Source organism: Thalassophryne amazonica, chromosome 2, assembly GCF_902500255.1.
Source record: "Thalassophryne amazonica chromosome 2, fThaAma1.1, whole genome shotgun sequence".
Classification (NCBI taxonomy): Eukaryota; Metazoa; Chordata; class Actinopteri; order Batrachoidiformes; family Batrachoididae; genus Thalassophryne; species Thalassophryne amazonica.
In genome coordinates this window covers 3,289,102-3,308,516 of record NC_047104.1, presented here as the reverse complement: position 1 = coordinate 3,308,516, position 19,415 = coordinate 3,289,102, and the positions used below count along the sequence as shown (strand labels likewise).

At 41.2% G+C, this 19,415-nt stretch overlaps 1 protein-coding gene across 3 annotated transcripts in view; it reads right to left on the bottom strand.

Moving 5' to 3' along the window:
• coro2ba (coronin, actin binding protein, 2Ba) overlaps positions 1-19,415 on the bottom strand; it is an 83,119-nt gene that overhangs the window by 31,051 nt on the left and 32,653 nt on the right. For 2 of the 3 annotated variants that reach the window (XM_034183026.1, XM_034183019.1), the window contains one exon: positions 6,419-6,619. In XM_034183026.1, the coding sequence (XP_034038917.1) occupies positions 6,419-6,619 (201 nt within the window). Of the gene's footprint in view, positions 1-6,418; positions 6,620-13,340; positions 13,365-19,415 lie in introns of those variants that run through there. The other variant, XM_034183034.1, reaches the window with a different exon arrangement.

Here is a 19,415-nt window from a genome sequence, read left to right as displayed (position 1 = left end):
TAGTCCCCGTCAGTACTCTAGCTGCAGCATTTTGAATTAACTGAAGGCTTTTCAGGGAACTTTTAGGACAACCTGATAATAATGAATTACAATAGTCCAGCCTAGAGGAAATAAATGCATGAATTAGTTTTTCAGCATCACTCTGAGACAAGACCTTTCTAATTTTAGAGATATTGCGCAAATGCAAAAAAGCAGTCCTACATATTTGTTTAATATGCGCTTTGAATGACATATCCTGATCAAAAATGACTCCAAGATTTCTCACAGTATTACTAGAGGTCAGGGTAATGCCATCCAGAGTAAGGATCTGGTTAGACACCATGTTTCTAAGACTTGTGGGGCCAAGTACAATAACTGCAGTTTTATCTGAATTTAAAAGCAGCAAATTAGAGGTCATCCATGTCTTTATGTCTGAAAGACATTCCTGCAGTTTAACTAATTGCTGTGTGTCCTCTGGCTTCATGGATAGATAAAGCTGGGTATCATCTGCGTAACAATGAAAATTTAAGCAATGCTGTCTAATAATACTTCCTAAGGGAAGCATACATAAAGTGAATAAAATTGGTCCTAGCACAGAACCTTGTGGAACTCCATAATTAACCTTAGTCTGTGAAGAAGATTCCCCATTTACATGAACAAATTGTAATCTATTAGACAAATATGATTCAAACCACCGCAGCGCAGTGCCTTTAATACCTATGGCATGCTCTAATCTCTGTAATAAAATTTTATGGTCAACAGTATCAAAAGCAGCACCGAGGTCTAACAGAACAAGCACAGAGATGAGTCCACTGTCCGAGGCCATAAGAAGATCATTTGTAACCTTCACTAATGCTGTTTCTGTACTATGATGAATTCTAAAACCTGACTGAAACTCTTCAAAGAGATAATCAGAGGGGACCGTTCGACATTAATGTTATCAACTGCAGTCTGGCGTCAAAAATCCTCACACTAATTAGCATTTCCTTTAATTCAGCCCGTCAAGACTTGAACACGCTTTGCTCGAGTCTTGACGGGCTGATGGTATGATGGTATCATTTTAAACTAGATCGTAACCGATATGGATTTTTTTGGTGGGCTGATAACGATATTAGAGAGTAAAAAAATTGTAGATATATCTGCTAATAAATGTTTATTCTTTGTTAATTGCAAAATATATGTGAAAAAGTGCCAAACCTCATAGATTCACAGAGAAATCCAGCTGTATGGGAGCGTATTCCGCTATGTTGTGTTATTTTGTTTGAGCAACGAAGCAACGTGTGTCCTGGTGCGATTGCGCTGCCTTCACTTGGACTGGCAGTCACCACGTCTTATCACTCAGCATTTGCATAAAACAGACTTCTTGTCTGTTTTTGGCGCCGTCAAACTTGTATCGCTGTAAAACGTCCACTCTGACTGAAGATGAACGGCAGCTGCTTGTTTTGACTCTGTAAATGGTAAATGGACTGCATTGATATCGCACTTTCACTCAAAGTGCTTTACACATCAATGCCTCACATTCACCCTGATGTCAGGGTGCTGCCATACAAGGTGCCCACTACACACTGGGAGCAACTAGGGGATTAAGGATCTTGCCCAAGGGCCCTTAGTGATTTTCCGCTCAGGCTGGGATTTTAACTGAGGATCCTCTGGTGTCAAGACCTCCCCTAAAACACTGTCTCTTGCAGTTAATGTGACCAAGGGGTGATGGGGTCCCAGCCATGATTGGCAGCACTGAAAGCAATGTTGCTGTGGTGCCCTCTGCTGGACATACTATGTAATGACACCATTTCCATCAATCAAAGTGTTTTTCTTCATTGTTTATTGAGTAAAAGTTTTCATATCTGCAAAAATAACAGCTTTTTTGAAAGTCTGATATCAGCCGATATATCAGTTGGTCTCTAGTTTAAACACTACGATGTGTTCTTGCACCTGCATACAGTAGTGCTTCCTGTAAATGCTGCTTTTTTACTTCAAGCATTCAGTTTTTTGACTGTCCAGACTGAAGACGCTCAGATGATGAGGATAGGAGTCGGACAACATCTCAACATCTGCACACCAGAGTTTATGACAGTCACTGAAGGTGCAGACCTTCAAATATCGGGGCTCCAGGTCAGAACACGACATCAAAAAAAAAGTTCCTTGGCGGCACGAAAATGATCTGGAGCTCTCACCTCTTCAGAAAGACCAAAGTGAGGTTCTTCCGTCGTACTCTGTGGCTGTGACACACAGACACTGACCTAGGCCTCAGCCTGGTCTCTGGTGAAGGATGCTTCAAACTGTCCTTGACATTAGGGAGAACATACACACAACCAACGAGAATATTTATGGTGGCATTTCAAAAATAGTGCAGTTAACTGGAGTGGACTGGTGATACCAGGATGTAGATTTCTGTTTGATTCCTCGCCACCACCTCTTCTCTATGTCCTTGGACAAGACAATTCATCTGCCTTGTTCCAGTCCACCCAGCTGTACATGGGTTCTATGGGCTTTGTCTGGGGAAGGAACATGTGCCAGACTGTGTTTGCCTTCAGGGAACCAACTAAGAGCCAGTTTCTAACAAAGTGCCACGAATTGTCCTCATGAGAGTGAAACTCCCACACGTCTGTCTGCACCGGGACACCACCACATGAACAAAAACCATCTCAGTGTCAGGAACACACCAGCTCCTCATAGTTCTGCTTGGCCTGGGTTTCTGAATATCCACGAGAACCCTGGTCCATAACAGAGACAAAGACTGACTGACATTTATGACATACTAGGTTTTTATCCCAGCTTCAGATCAGATCTCCCTTTATCTGTGTTTGTGTCAGAGACATCTGGAAATCTGATGAAAGAATTCAGATCGAGTTCTGCAGCAAATAAGACAGACGGAAAGTGTCAAAAAATTAAAACACTGAAGCAGACACACAAAGTGACGCCCACAGCGAGTAAACGCAGCGAGCAGACGTCCTGTTTTATTTAATGCTTTAAACAAATCATTGTGTCCATTTTATAGTATGAGGTGTATCATTTTCAAAAACTGGATTTGAAGTCATCCAAAAGTATTCAGATTACAAATGGTCAAAGTATTTCAACTCTATTTTGGATTCAGTAACTGAGTACTGTATTTTCTGGAGTAATAATAATAATTCCAGTAACTACTTGTGTCAGACTTTCACAGGAATCAAAGCATGAAACCAAATAAATGCCAAAAATAATAAATGTGAATAATAAGAAGTATAGTACAATAATGCACAGAAAAATCCAAATTGATGAACTGATAATACAGAATAAAAAGTGCAACTTGTACTCATATAAGTCATATTTCAAAGTAATCCTCCCCAACCCTGGTAATAATATTTATTCCACTTCACAAAAATGAGAGTTCACAAACTCTGATGGCGTATCAGTGTGTAGCTTCTTTTTTACATGCTGCAAAATGCAAACGCAGAGTAAATCTATTCCTTTTGAATGACTGAATCAACACGGCAGTGCAACGTGAGACTTTATTCTCGACACCTGAGCAGCCCCCAACAAGGTCTCATTCTAAGCTCATTAAAAAACATTAATTATGCACAATGCTCCCATTTCTGCTAATAAACACCTTTAACACACGGTAGCTTTAAGATTCACACGAAATAATCCCACTTTGACCAGCTACGTGCTCGGGAGCAGCAGAGCCGCCGTGTCTGCCGCGGCTCTGAAGACACCTGCCACACTCCCGTAACGAGCACAGGCACTTTCTGGTTGCTGAGACGGACCAGAAGTAACAGATTGAACTGAAAAATGCATGAAATCCTTTTCAGTTCATTCTGGACACAGAAAACACTTGAGGAGCTGCGTGAAAATATCCATTTTAAATTTTATCATCTGTATGAAAATCTGACACGGTGTTACGTAACAAATCCATCAAAGCACAGGATCAAAGCTGCACAGGAGCAGGAAAGTCTGGAAACCTCCTTGTGCAGCCTCGTGTCTTCATGATGCATTCCAGCTGTTCCAGCTGCAGATTTAGTCTCAACTCTCAATTTCAAGGATTAAATGTTGACCTGCTTTACAACAGTAACTAGAGCAACCCGCTCGTAGAGCGCAAACTTCTGCCAACACTAAGATTAAGATTAAGATAAACTTCATTGATCTCACAGAGATCGTACGTCAGCTCTTAAAAAACATATATATATATATATATATATATATATATATATATATATATATATATATATATATATATATATATATATATATATATATATAATGTGTGTGTGTGTGTCTGTGTATAAGTACATGTATATGTATAAAACTAGTTTCCTATTCCATAAACTTTTATCTTGGAAAAATTTTTTTAAGGTTAAAGTTCTGTTAGAAGTCACTTTGAATAAGAATAGAGTTAGAATATAATACAAAATATAAATCAAAAGGGCTTTTCAATGTTAAAATCAAATATCCTCTAAATCCACAATCTGGATCAGTTCCAGATCAAACTTTGTCAGTTGATAAAGAACACCATCATACATAAAGCCCTCAAATATGAAAGAGTTACAAATTTTTGAAAATTCATTCAATGTTAAAGGAGAGTGATTTTTCCAAGTTTACAAGTGTTTTCCTGACTTTGACCTGTGACCTTGAAAACTGAATCAGTTCTTGCCTATCAGGATATGAAATATCAGTAAAAATTTCATAATGATATATGGAAAATTGTGGGCTCCAGGTTGTTAACAAACAAACAAACAAACACCCCCACACTGAAGGGGCACGTACAAACGCGGTTTTTGGTACGGGCGAGGTGGGCAGTCGCCCGGGGCGCATTATTTTCAAGACACATATGGGGGGCGGCACAACAAGCACTTAAAAAAACATCATTCTGTGTCACAAAGCAGTTATATCACTGAGTGAAGACTTTAAAAATTGATGGTGCGCTGCAGACAGGCGCCCCTGCGTGCTGACGTGGACAGAAGCAGTGACAGAGGTTTGGTGGTTGTCTCCTGCATAACCAGGGACAGGCACGCTCCTCCCTGGGTCGTGCACTCTGCTCCACGGCTCCAGATGGAGCATCGTGCTGACTGCTGCTCTGCCTCCACAGTGTCTCCGCTCTGGCAGAAGTCCACTGAGGATGCAGCAGAACCATTACTCCAGCAAATGATGCAGGCAGTTAGTTTATAAAATAAAAGGCGTTTGAAAGTGGACAGACAGGGTGGAACAGCGGGTTTGAATCTCACTGGAGAGAGCAGGAGCTCCGTTCACATTACTAGCTGAAGTGACTTGGATCTGACTTTTTTTGTGTGCAGGCAAGAATGTGTGTTATGCAATTTTTACAATAATTTTCCAGAAACTCTCTTTTTATTGTCATGTACACTGACAAAATAATAATAATGATCAAATTTAAAATGAGGCTTATCTTCATAATTTACTGGTTTATGTCATTTCAGTTTAGAGTTTATTTTTTTTGACCCACAGATGAAGACCAAAAACTATGGGAAAAAAGGCAAATACTACAAGATCAAATTTCTGTCAAACCTAAAAATTTTGTAGATTAAGTAATGCTACACATTTAGCCTGACATTTACAAACATCAAGCTAAAAATGTAGTTAAATTTTGAGACTAATATCCACCTTAATGAAAGAGCTAATTGTTCCTCCCCAAAAAACAGATTAATAAACGTCTAATGATGTAAGGGCGTGTTTATTCAAATTTGTCATTCGTAGATGATATAGGAGTTATATTGTAGCTTGGGGTCTTTTGATGTCAATTTCAATTGCAATTTCAGGGGCACTTTTAAAATATTTAAAAGAAAAAAATCAAATATAATAATTTAAAAATGGCTGTTTGTGCAAAAAAAAAAAAAAAAAAAACTTGAGGGGGGGGGGATTTGGAGAGGGTCTCACTCGGGGAGTAATTCATTGTAGAACCACCAGTGGGCATGTACGAGGTCATATGTTTACATACAGTTTGGTACAAACAGATATTAGGGAGTAAAAAATGTACGATACTGATACGATATATCTGCTGATATGTACATAAAAAATGGCACTGATTCTTCACATTTCCTTATCAAACCCTTATGACAAAGAAATGTAATTGAGGCTTGATGTTTTGCAGTTTAAACATTAATTAATAAAAGTTTTCATATCAGTAAAAGTAATGCTGAGACTAATATGTTTGTGAAAAGAAGATATTATCGGCCAACCGCTATCTCATAACTACTTTACATCTTGAAACAATTATTTTAAAATAACTTCACCTGGAATTAAAGCATAAGCATTTCAACTTTTTATTAAAATTAATATGTGCAGTAGGAGAAAACTGAGTTTGAACATTTTTCGTAAAGTTACAAGTAAACTTCTGTTCGCAACTGTATGTGATGTGCGTCATATAAATGTTGACAACAAATAACTATGATGTAAGAGAGCATACCTCAGTCATCAAGTGACAAATCTAGAAAGCATCGCTGGCAGTTACCTGGGATATGGGTATCACGATGAATGAGCCGCCACCAGCACTCTCAGTGACAACGGCCAGGAACTTGGCATTGATGGCACAGAAGTGGTTGTCATGGACGTTCTTGGTGATGGGGACGCCGTCGAAGCAGTGCTCTCGGTTGGCCACTTTTCCGTAGACATTTCTAAACTTGGAGGTTCGGTAGGACGGACGCCATGACATCTGAGAAAAAAATATGTTTTTAATCAAGATGAAATCATCAAATTTAGTACTTTTCAAATAAACCTTTAATGAATACAACAGGGGAATTTATCATCAATCTAAAAATAATGTTAGGAATTGGAAAAACAGAAGAAAGAAAACTGATGATCGCGGAAGAATCAGTGGAGTGTGATGTCACATTTGCATCAGCCAAAGCAACAGTTGTTGGGTGGGATGTCCCATCTGTGCAGACGTTAACGGTCACACGTGCCTCTGAAGGGTGAAAACTCTTGAGACACAATATCACGTGACGTCTGAGATCCAACGCTTATTATATCGAGACAGAAGAGGAGTGATAAAATGACATTCATTCATTCTTTTTCTATACTCACTTATTCTGTGCAAGGGTCATGAAGGACCTGGAGTCTGTCCCAGTGGACAACGGCTGAGAGGCGGGGCTCAGCCTGGACAGGTCACCAGTCCATCACAGGTAAAAAGACGTGTTTGTTAATTTGATCACAAACGCATTCATAGAGTTGCAAAGCTCCGCCAACACTAGTGTCCAATTCCACAAAATTTTACCTTGGAAGAGAAATTCAAAGTCAAAGTCCTGTTTGAAGTGGCTTTTCATCATCTAAAATATGATAAAAAAATATAGATCAAAAAGGCTTTTCAATGTTAAAATCAAATATCCGCTAAGTGCACAATACGGCTCAAACTTAGTGTGTTCATTGAGAGCGCCAGTTTGCACCTCACTGTCACAAGTGAGAGTGACTGAGGTAGTTCTGATTGAGCTTTCATGCAAAATGTGCACCAAATGGGCTTTTCAATATTAAATTCAAATGTTCACAAAATCCACAATCCGGATCAGATCCAGATCAAACTTTTATCAGTCGATAGTGAGAGTCAGTCTGCAGCTCACTTTCAAATATGAGAGTGATTGGGGCACTAAGATCTAATGTAAAATATACATTAAATGGGGTCTTCAATGTTAAATTTAAAGGGCCAGAAAATCTGTAATCTGGATCAGATCCAGATCAAACTTTGGCAGTTGATAGAGGATACCATCCTACACAACATTGTCAAATATGAGTTACGAAGTTTTGAAAATTTGTTTAATGTTAAAGATAGGGATTTTTCAAAGTAAAAAGTGTGGGCTCCAGGCTGTTCACAAACAAACAAAAACAGGTGAAACATAACCTCCTCCAACTTTGTTGGCAGAGGTAATGAGATGTTTGTTTTTGAAAAATGTAATTAATCCATGACAGGACCTCAGGGGCTTCATGTACAAAGACGTGCGCGGATTTCCTACTGAAACATGTCCTATGCCAAAACCCAGAAACGAGTAAGCACAAAAAAATGCAGAGATATCAAAGCGTATGCATGGATCCAAGCATGTTCCCGTTGTGCATCCCGATCAACATGGATATGAGTGTACATGCATGCATACGAAACTCCTTCCTGTCCATGCCCCTATTTAAATAGGCAAATGCATCTAAATAGGCCCTGGAACCTGGGGATTCCCCTCCCTGTCCGGAATGATCACGGAAAGAAAAGGAATTTTACCAAGTGTGAGCTACAGATGAAGTGGAGTAAATGGAGATACGCAGGTATATTTCATTTGGTACCTTATCAACCATAATAACATGAAGCAGAAGCAGCGGACACACACTGAAGTAAAAAAAAAGAGTCACGCCGACTGACAGTGTGTGACATTCACAATTTTATGCATGCATTTATTGACAAATACTGAACACAAGGAGACAATCAGGGGCCTGTTTAGAATCTGCAGCTCTAGTTTTACCATCAAGAAAAAGAAAACACATTATTAATGATAACACATGCCCAAATGTGCCTGCACTGGTATCCGTTCGGAAAAATGACACGAATAAACGATATACTCACTAAGCAGCCTCCCATCATGCATTGTGCCAGCCTCTAGCCTGTTCCCAACCCAATCGAGTGCATTTGCACATCGCATATGATTTGAACGATGATGGAATTAAATTGTTTCCAATTAACAGAAACAAATTCATCATATGATGGCACCTTTACAGCAATATGTGTGCAGTCAATAGCCGCAATTACATTTGGGAAACTGGCTCTCACTGCAAATTGTGCTTTAATGTTGGAATGTGATGTACCTGGATGACATTCAGATGACTGTGTCCCACACAGCTGGCATTGCTCGGCTCAAGGTTGACTGGCACACTGCTGACTGATCGGCCAGCTGGAATGCCCCTGTTTCCAGGAAGCCCAGCGTGCTCAGCACCTGTGTGGGCACAGACGACCCATTGCTCCTCACCATATTGCGCTCTGGGCCAGTTGGGTTCTGTGCACAACTCCAGTAAATGTGGCCTTGGTAATCAAAATCGGCTGATGAGCCAATTATCGCCATTTGTAAGTAAATCCTCATGTTCCCTGAATACACACTCACATCAGATTGCACCATTTGTAAGGTCCTCTAACAATGCTAACGCAGCCACTGTTAGCGCCATTATATGCATCACTCTGCGTGTGATTTCATATCCACAGAGATAACTGTAAACACATGTGAGTTAATTGTTCATCAGTGTGTCTCTGATGTGCACATCACTCTGATGACTTCATGTTTTCACACTGTTGATGGTTCCCAGCATCACCTCTACGTGTCAGCAGTAGCATAGCTGTAGAAGCATGCGTACAACAGCCAGGAGTTTTGCGTGATGCACCACATATTTCCACGCTTACGTTACTTTTGATACATCTGATGCTGGCTTTTAAAATTTGCACTGGTAACAATCTGGATGGTCTTTTTCCTCTTTTGTCCAGAGGACACGACACCCATGATTTCCAAAAACAATTTGAAATGTGGATTCATCAGACCACAGCACACTTTTCCACTTTGCGTCTGTCCATTTCAAATGAGCTCGGGCCCAGAGAAGGCGGCGGTGTTTCTGGATGTTGTTGATGTTTGGCTTTCACTGTGCATGGTAGAGTTTTAACTTGCAGTTGTAAATGTAGCGACGAACTGTGTTAACTGACAATGGTTTTCTGAAGTGTTCCTAAGCCCACCTTTACACAATAATGTCGGTTTTTAATGCTGTGCCACCTGAGGGATCGAAGGTCACGGGCATTCAATGTTGGTTGTGGCCTTGCTGCTTATGTGTAGAAAGTTCTCTAGATTCTTGGAATCTTCTGATTATATTATGGACTGTAGATGATGAAATCCCTAAATTCGTTGCAATTGAATATTGAGAAACATTGTTCTTAACATATTGGACTATTTTTTCACGCAGTTTTTCACAAAGTGGTGATCCTCACCCCATCATTGCTTGTGAACGGCTGAAACTTTGGGTGATGCACCTATTATACCCAGTCATGACACTCACCTGTTTCCAATTAACCTGTTCACCTGTGGAATGTTCCAAACAGGTGTTCCTTGAGCATTCATCAACTTTCCCAGACTTTTGTAGCCCCTGTCCCAGTTTTTTTGAAACGTGTTGCAGGCATCCATTTCAAAATGAGAAAATATTTGCACAAAAACAATAAAGTTTATCAGTTTGAACATTAAATATCTTGTCTTTGTGGTGTATTCAATTGAATATAGGTTGAAGAGGATTTGAAAATCATTGTATTCTGTTTTTATTTACATTTCACACAATGTCCCAACCTCATTGGAATTGGGGTTGTATAATCAAAAACGCAGAGAGCGTTTTCTTACCACTGTTGCTAATGTGGTTGGTTACAACACAACTTCTTAACGGTCTAGATTAGAAAAATTGTTAAAATTATAAAAAGTATTTTTTTAACCCATGTCTGTCGATAAGCAATGACGGTGAGACTACTGACAGACTCTTAATTCATAATGGCAGCTGGAGGGAGGTTATTTCAAGCTTGTCAGATCAGTGGCACAGCCCTGGATCAATCAATCAATCAATCAACTTTTTTCTTATATAGCGCCAAATCACAACAAACAGTTGCCCCAAGGCGCTTTATATTGTAAGGCAAGGCCATACAATAATTATGAAAAACCCCAACGGTCAAAACGACCCCCTATGAGCAAGCACTTGGCCACAGTGGGAAGGAAAAACTCCCTTTTAACAGGAAGAAACCTCCAGCAGAACCAGGCTCAGGGAGGGGCAGTCTTCTGCTGGGACTGGTTGGGGCTGAGGGAAAGAACCAGGAAAAAGACATGCCGAGAAGGGGGGCAGAGATCGATCACTAATGATTAAATGCAGAGTGATGCATACGGAGCAAAAAGAGAAAGAAACAGTGCATCATGGGAACCCCCCCACAGTCTACGTGGGGGGGATGGATGACATCAGGCGACGTTCCATTCAGCATTGTTCTTTGGATGTGCTGGAGAACTGGGCTAGAAATGCAAATTAGGAAAAAAAAACCCTTCCCAGTCCATGCTGCTGCCAGTGTTTGCAATTGCAGAAACAGCATCCAGTCTGCGCAGAAACGGTGACTGAATGATTGAACCCTTTACATGACCCCAGTCAGCACGGGTTCAGATCCAGCTGGTTTTCAAAGTCGTAGCACGTTATAAACACACTAATGTGTTTTAAAGAGGAGTAACACAACTTCAATCCCCCTTTTTTCATGATAGCACACAATGTGTCACATTTTGTTACATATTCAAGTTTCAGTTTTAACCCTATCCATAACCCCAACACCCCCCACCCCGTAGTGTCACCTCAAATTTCATGATACGCTGATGAACTCATTTTGAAATACTGTGACAGAAATGTGTTACATCTTCATCATCATCAGCTTGAGTTCAGGTTGAAATGAACTCCGCCGTAGTGTTACATCAACTCTATCACAGCGAAATCTCTAAGAGTTGACCAACTTGATTTAACACTGACTGGATGTACCCCTCACAGAGTCTATTTTACTCTGTAATGACCTTCTTTAGTCTGGGATGCTGATGTTGTACACAAAAACACAGTTTTTCCTGACATATCTCCTACCAGATGACCTGAGAACCTTCGATGTCAGATTCCATCAGCATTAATGCGACAACCTCACAGTGGGTGATAACTATTTACTGCTTCAGGCACGCAGGTCGGGTATGCAAGCCCAGTGTACCCAACCATCATCTTTGTTGTTATCCATGAAATTCAGCTCAGCAATGAACATTTTCAAAGCCAAAATTGTTAATATAATCATTTATGTTTGTTGTTGTATGTTTGTATGTTTGTAAAAAAAAAAAAAAACTTTTTTTGATCCAGATCATTTTCATATGTCGCAAACATGTCGTGAATATAACCTTTTGGAATATTACATACTCAACCATTGGGTAATGAAAGTGTATATTCACTTTGTGTGTGTGTGTTCTATAGTAATATTACTATCTGCCATCATCATACATCGCCTCTTGTGTAAATGATTAATAATTACAGATTAAAAGTCCATTGCTATGCTGACGATACGCAACTTTATGTATATTTAAAGCTGATAACTGCTCCCATCATTGAAAGTTTGAAGGCTACCTCTATCCATGCATCCATTTTGCACTGCTTCCTGGTGTTGGGCCGTGGTGGCTGCCCATTAAGCAACAAACAACTGAGACCTATTTTTCTCCAGCCAGAACATCTAGCTCCTCATGAGGGTTCCTCGTATGTTCCCAGGCCAGATTGGAAATGTAATCCATCTAGTTCAGGGTGTCCTCTCAATTGAATATGTCTGATGTACCTCCAAGGGGAGGTGTCCAGGCCTTCAGAATCAGATGCCCAAAACATTTCTGCCACCCTTCCATGCTAAGGAGCAGATGCTTGACTTTGAGTTCTTTCTGGACATCAGAGCTTCTGAACCTGTCTCCAACAATGAGTCCTGCAACAGTGTGAAGGAATCTAATTTCAGCTCAAATCATGATTTCAAGTATGGGTGAGGACTGGAATGTACAATGACTGGTAACTTGAAAGCTTTTGGCTTCTGATGCAGGTTCTTTTTCACTGCAGGAGTTAGGAGCTGTGCCTGCATTGTTCCAACAAAATCATTCCAGACTGTCAATCTTGCCCTTATGGTGATGTCAGGATGCCCTTACTCCTTTTCGAAGATTACATAATAGGAATGGCTTCTTCGGAGTGTGACCTCCAGTGCTCACTGGGATGTTCTGCAGTTGAGAAAAGGATCCAGAGAAGATGGAACCTCCACACAGAAAGGACCAGGTCAGATGTGAACCTGGGAGCTTCTCACAGAGAGGCAACAGTGCTAACCGTGAAGCCACCCTGCTGCTCAATATAAGGACCATCAGTATCATCCAATCTGAGGCCATGGTCCTACACTGGAATCCAGGAGAGTTTTCACTCTGGGTTGGGAGCAAGTCACTGTCCCAAGTGCAGAAATTCAATGAGTCAGAATCAGCCCTCATGTCAGTTCTACTTTTGTTTTTAGTCTCTACATGTGAGTCTGGCCCTGAGCTGTTTGAGGCCGTGTGACCTTGATAGCAGGCGGCTTGTTGCAGAACTCATGTGGTGCAGAAGAGCAGCAGGAAATAGCTCATGGATCACAGTTCTTTGGACAACGATGTTCATTCAGTCCTCACTGGCACAAAGAGGTCATCTGATCTCATGACACATAAGAACACAAAAACACAAGCAATACCCAGAAGAAATAACGTATCATCTGCATAAGTCACAACAGGTGCTCGGACATATGAAACTTCACGACGAGCCTGGAAAGTTTTTACTGTGCAAAGTTTCCACGCCAGCTTTATCTCGAATAAAACAGCTCACAGGAAATGTTTTCTTACTTTACCACCATCCGGAGGACTCTACAGCAGCTTGCAAACGTCCACTCGGCTCAGGATGCCCTCTACCTCCTGTCATGTTCTTCTCCCCACCCTCTTCTCCTCCTCCTAACAGAATGAGGGACAGCACTCCTCCCATCATCTCTCTCTCTCTCTCTCTCTCTCTCTCTCTCTCTCTCTCTCTCTCTCTCTCTCTCTCTCTCTCTCTCTCTACCATGGTCTTGGAATACTTTGTTTGGCCTGATCCCAGAACCCCCAGCAGCTTTTCACACCCTCCGTCCTTCAGTTTGTGACTCCTGCTCTTCTCTCCTCCTCTCTTTTAGTCCATCACAGAACTCCATGGGCATGAAATGCACTTTCATTCTTTCTTGAATGGTGTAAGAGAAGAACAGCTTTGAAGATGAGATAGTTTCTGAAATGCAGTAATATCTACACTCGTTACATTTCCATGGATTAGTGCTAAGCCCCTTTCCCATCAGGGCTAATGTAGAATTGCGTATTGTGGTGTACTGTCTATGCTGAGTTAAGCAGCTCTACGCTGAGTGTTGTTTGCTCCCTATGCAGCAGTACGCTGAGGGCAACGTGAGGAGGACGCAAGAAATTAAACCTGTTTAATTTTTTTCTGCGTACAGTGCTGGACGCAGAAAGTTTTTAAGCAAGTCTGTGCAACACGGCGCTACTGTACGCGTCCAAAAACTGAGTGCGTGCATCCAGAGTGAATCAGCTGGAGAACAACAGGTGTAACGTGTGTGTGGCTGCATGATCCACACAGCCTGCAGTGCCTCCGTGTACTCAGAACAGGTGATCGAAGCTCAACTCAGAAATCCAGAAATGGAACAGAAACAGCAGGTCTTGGAAAAAAAGAGCAGACACACAGCTCTCTCTCTCTCTCTCTCTCTCTCTCTCTCTCTCTCTCTCTCTCTCTCTCTGTCTCTCTCGCTTTAGAATGCTGACAAGAAACAGGATGTTTAAGTTTGCTTATGAGTTTAAATTGCAATATTTTCTACTTTTTTTGGGGGTGGGGGGGGAATCACACGGCGCCACTCTGAACTTTGTGATCTGTTTTATGTGGACAGCCTGTTTCATTCACACACGGAGTAAATATTAATTTCAGTCTGATGTACCATCACAGTTTGAGAAACACTGTATCCACTTAAGCCTGATTTTGGAAAACGACATCTGAAAATACTTTTAATTCCTGTCATGGCTGAAACGTAGCATTTTAAAACAAGTCCCTCGGTGTTTTTTCTGCTCCAGGTGCATTTTCTCAGAGGATGCCGGTGTCACGCTCTGATCACATCTGGTCAGACAGAAGCTCTGTGATGACTAAAACTTTTAAAGCACCAGTCGACCGTGATCAGGTCTGATCAAACCTGAATAAGCGCTGAGACTCTAAACTAAAGCACCATCGCTGTCGGTGCGATCATCAGACGACCTGATCGATCAGGTCCTGAAAGGCTGTGATGACTTTTAAAGCGCCATTGCTGTTGGTGTCATAGTGGTTCAATATTCAGGCCATCACAGACCTGATCAGAGCAACTGGAGCTTTAAACGTTTACAGAGTCACAGCACTTCATTCCCACAGTCAGACTCAGCAGCATTCTGTACACAGTGAAATTGATCCACTAAGACAAAAATAAATAAATAAATAGTGTTAAATTACTCTGTTTCTGACCCGCACCACACCGTGCAGTACTGACCAGAACCACTGGGTTGAAACATGGCTGTCGGCAGATGCTGGATAATCGTCAAGGTGTGATGGCTGCATTAATTTATGCCAGCGTTTTTAATAAATGGTTTGACAGAGCAACCATACGCTACTATCAGCAAGTCCAGGAACGCAACTACGTGGCATCACACACCAGCCTGCACAGAGACTACACCAAATGTGCACAATTTTCCAGCGTACTTCAAATGCATTTTAGCGCAACTGTATGCAAGCCCGGTGTGAAAGGGGCTTAACAGCAACACATTATTACTTCTGCCTCTATGTCCTCATATTCCGATATTTGTGGTGATTATTTGTGAACTGTTAGTGGTGATCCAGAAAACAACATCACAGTCGTCAGTTCTGGAAGACACAAAGGCGTGAATCAAAGTTTGATTCCGCCGTCAACAGGATTTGTGTAATCACTGCGACATTTCACAAATGAAAATGAACCGTCCTAATGACCTCCGGAATGTGTAAATCAGATTACAATGTTTGACCAAACGCCGCACTGAGATTCTTAACCTTCTCACTGTGATGAATCAGAGTCACCCAGAGAAGATGTTATGGTCTGGCAGAGCCAACAACCATCATCTCAGTCTGATCTGGGTTCAAAAGCAGGAAGTTAGAAGACATCAAAATTCTCTCTGCAACCAAGAAAGCCTCCAGCTTTCCAATCTGAGAGACATGAACTCCAGAGACGTGCAAATACATCTACAGATTATCAGCGTAGCAGTGAAATTGAATTCCCTGACTCTGTATAATCAGACAAAGAGGTGCAACATTTCAATTAAATTTATTGCATTTATATAGTGCCAAATCACAACAAAGTTGCTTCAAGTCACTTCACACAAGTAAGGTCTAACCTTACCAACCCCCAGAGCAAGAACACAGTGACAGTGGTAAGAAAAAAACTCCCTCTGAGGAAGAAACCTCAAGCAGACCAGACTCAAAGGGGCGCCCCTCTGCTTGTTTTTACATTTTGCAAAGCAGAAGAAACAGGAAAGAGGAAATCAAAACAACATCAAAACAAAGTGCAGTACACTAAACAAACGTGAAGTTTCTGTGAGATTACACACCCTAAATGGGCGACGTTTAATGACGTAAGTCCCCTTTAAGAAGGTAGGTCAGAGTCTCGCTCTCCCCTTCTCTTTTTCTTCTCTCTGTTCTTTGTTAAACGCTTAATTTTATTTTTGGGTCAACAAGGCCCCATGCTAAGCTAACCTAGCAGAAGCTACCACGTGGCATTCATTCTTTGTTCACTTCTGATAATTTTAACAAAGTTTTAACCTGACACTTTAAGGTGCATCAAGTATTTTGAATTTTTAAGAGAACTTCTGAGCTGAACTTTTCATATTAATAGTGAATTTACAGAAAAGGGACTCTCCTTTTCCGTCGGCTATTTTGTTTTTTCAACGCTTTTAAAGTTTTAACTTTTTCCTAAATTCACTAACATTTTTAATCTGGCTCCAACAAACTTTTTAGAAGCTACCAGAAACCATTTTCAACAAACGCCTTCCACCTCTGGGGTCCAGAAAGCTGATGACAAAGCTGATTTCAAACCTAACTGCAAGCAGCCAATCTGTCGGTAAAGCCGACTGACACAAGCCTTTGGGATCACTTGGGGAGACCACTGAGTTAACACCTGACCCAAGTGAGCTCACACTGCAGAGTCTACATCAACGATGGACGGACGGCCCGTCCAAACCATCTTTTCAATGGACCAGCTAAGTGTACCATGTTGTACCAGCCAACAAATACTTTCTGTGTTAAGACGTTGCGGCACAGTGGCGATCTGTGCAGACACTGAAGCAACGCTCCCCCGTGTAATCAGAGCTTTTCTGTTCCTTTTTTCAGATAAAGGAACATTGTACATATTTATCAGATGAGAGTCCCGTCCTATGAAACCACTGCCCTTTGACCTCAGACCAACACCAGGGTCAGTCTAGACCCAGCAAAGGTCTGGCTTTTCCCAGACTAAGTGCTGAAGGGCTCCAACATTCCTTCTCCTTGATGAGTTATGTGGGGGGGTCCGAAAAGAAGCCAGTGTTTAGGTCTGGGGTGCTCGTTCTGTTTCATTCCACATTTAGTGGGATCATATACCGGCCTCCTCAACAAAATTAGGAAGTGTGTGTGTGGGGGGGGGGGGGGATAAATAAATCAGAGAGTTGAAACAGTGAAGACTTTGTCAATTCTGCTGCCAAATGAGGAAGTGAATCCACAGGACGTATGAGCCACTTGTCACTCTGTGGACGTACATAATGAACGTCTGTCAAACCAACACTTCCTGCTCTCTCACACTCACACACACCCACACACACACACACACATCCTTTGGCGTTGACACTGTACAGTCATTTATGATCCTTTTCCATCTCTGCACCCAGCAGAAATCAAACAAAAGCATCGTGCTGAATGCTTTGGTTAAATGTTCTCTCAGCGTGATGTGAGTTCCCTGTTTTTCCATCTGCACAGGAAGTTTCACAGTTTGGCAACAATGCCAGAATATTTTCAACATTGCTGTAGCGATGCCAAAAAGGACATTTTGTTTTTTGTGAAATGGCCAACTTATAGACTACTGATGCACAACATCTACTGAACATCTGACAGGGTTGATTTTTAGAGGATTTTATCACACAATACCACTAGTGGCCAAGTAGTCAGTGTGCCTGGTTTTGATGTGGAAGGTTACTGGTTCAAGTTGTGTGAAGTTGTGTCAGGAAGGTATCGGGTATAAAACTTGTGCCAAATCAACATGCTGATCGATGTTGAATCTGCTGTGAACATGAGGGAGAAGCTGAAGGAACTTCAGGTTTTTATAAGAAAATGTTAACAATTTTAAGGTGAAAACAGCTGACAGAAAAGAGCACATGAGGAGAATAATTAATGAGACCATAATCAAGTAGATAATGTAACAAAGCAAGATGTTTAATTTAAATGAACTAAGTTTTTTCAAAGTTCTCTCGATTGTTACTGAGGCTCGGGTCAGTGTGAAGAAGGAGACGTGAACGGGAAACATTAAAGGTGTAATTGTTGTTTACATGATGGCAAAACTATATAAAACAAAAACAAACACACAAGACATTTTCTCCTAAAATGTTATTCTGCTCTACAAAAAAGAACAGCTCAAAGATCTGAAAGATCACTACTGCTGTGAAATTCCTGTCCTCCATGGATGGATGTAAACATTTGACCCATGTGTGTATGTCATGTGACAGTCTGACATTTATGAGTTGGACCCGAGCAAATCCTCCAATCAACACTCTGCATTTTACCATGTTTACTCTAAGAAACACGCCGGTGGCGTGCAGTTTTCGTGAAGAGGGTGTTTACTGACGAGCGTTTGCTTATTCATGCATGCATGCTGCACACAGTACAGCACGTACAGACATGCGTACTGCATGCAAGAGAAACAGCGCAGACTCAAAACAAATGTTTTTCTGCATGCAGGAGCTGCTACACAATTACATAAAATAACTCCTCGCAAGCGCTGTTACTCAGCAGCGTTCAAGCTAAAGGCTGTGAAGCAGAAGAAAAGGAGAAGCACCATGATGCTCGGATTTTCCTAGTCGACAGGAAATGCATCCGGGAGTAGTGTAGGAACAAGGATAAGCTTTCAACCCTGGCCAAAACAGCAAAATGGCTTTTCCTGACTTTTGTCAAGTGGTGGCCAGGTGAGAGCTGCTTGGGGAAAGAGATAAAATGAAATATGTTGCAAACATAACTCAGAGTGTATTATTATTGAAAATTTAATCCTCAAGTCATCAGCATTCATATTGTGACGTGAAGCAGACTCAGAGGTTTTATTTTACACATTGTTGACCAATCAAGACCATTAAAAAAAATCACTGGATTTGTTGTTTCTTGGTGTTGATGGTGTAACCTCACATGTCAGCAGATTCTCTGCGCTGTTTTCTATAATGTGTCAGTCATGACAGAAGCTTCAGATACCCAGCTAATAGCAGCTTTTAGGACTCAAACCAGCACCATTAAGCAGCACTAATGGTACAAAGACAGCACAGCTCAAGAGCACTTATCAGGGCTTCAGTCTGAGGAAGATGGGACGTTAATCAACATTATCTCAGAGAGAACCTAATGGAACCATTTCTACATGAAGCTTGACTGTTTCATGGTTCTTCATCCTCAGTATATTCATCCCTGAGGATGTTCTGTGTCATTAATAACAACAAGAGCAAGCAGAAATTTCTGACGTCCACCAAGGGTTGATGAGGACTCAAAATAACAGATGTGATTCACATCGTGACCCGGACTTTTCCACAACACAATGCAATAACTGCATCCAGAACGGTCCAACTGATCAAGATGCTGAAATCTGATATTTAATTCACAAGCTGAAACAGAATAGTCTC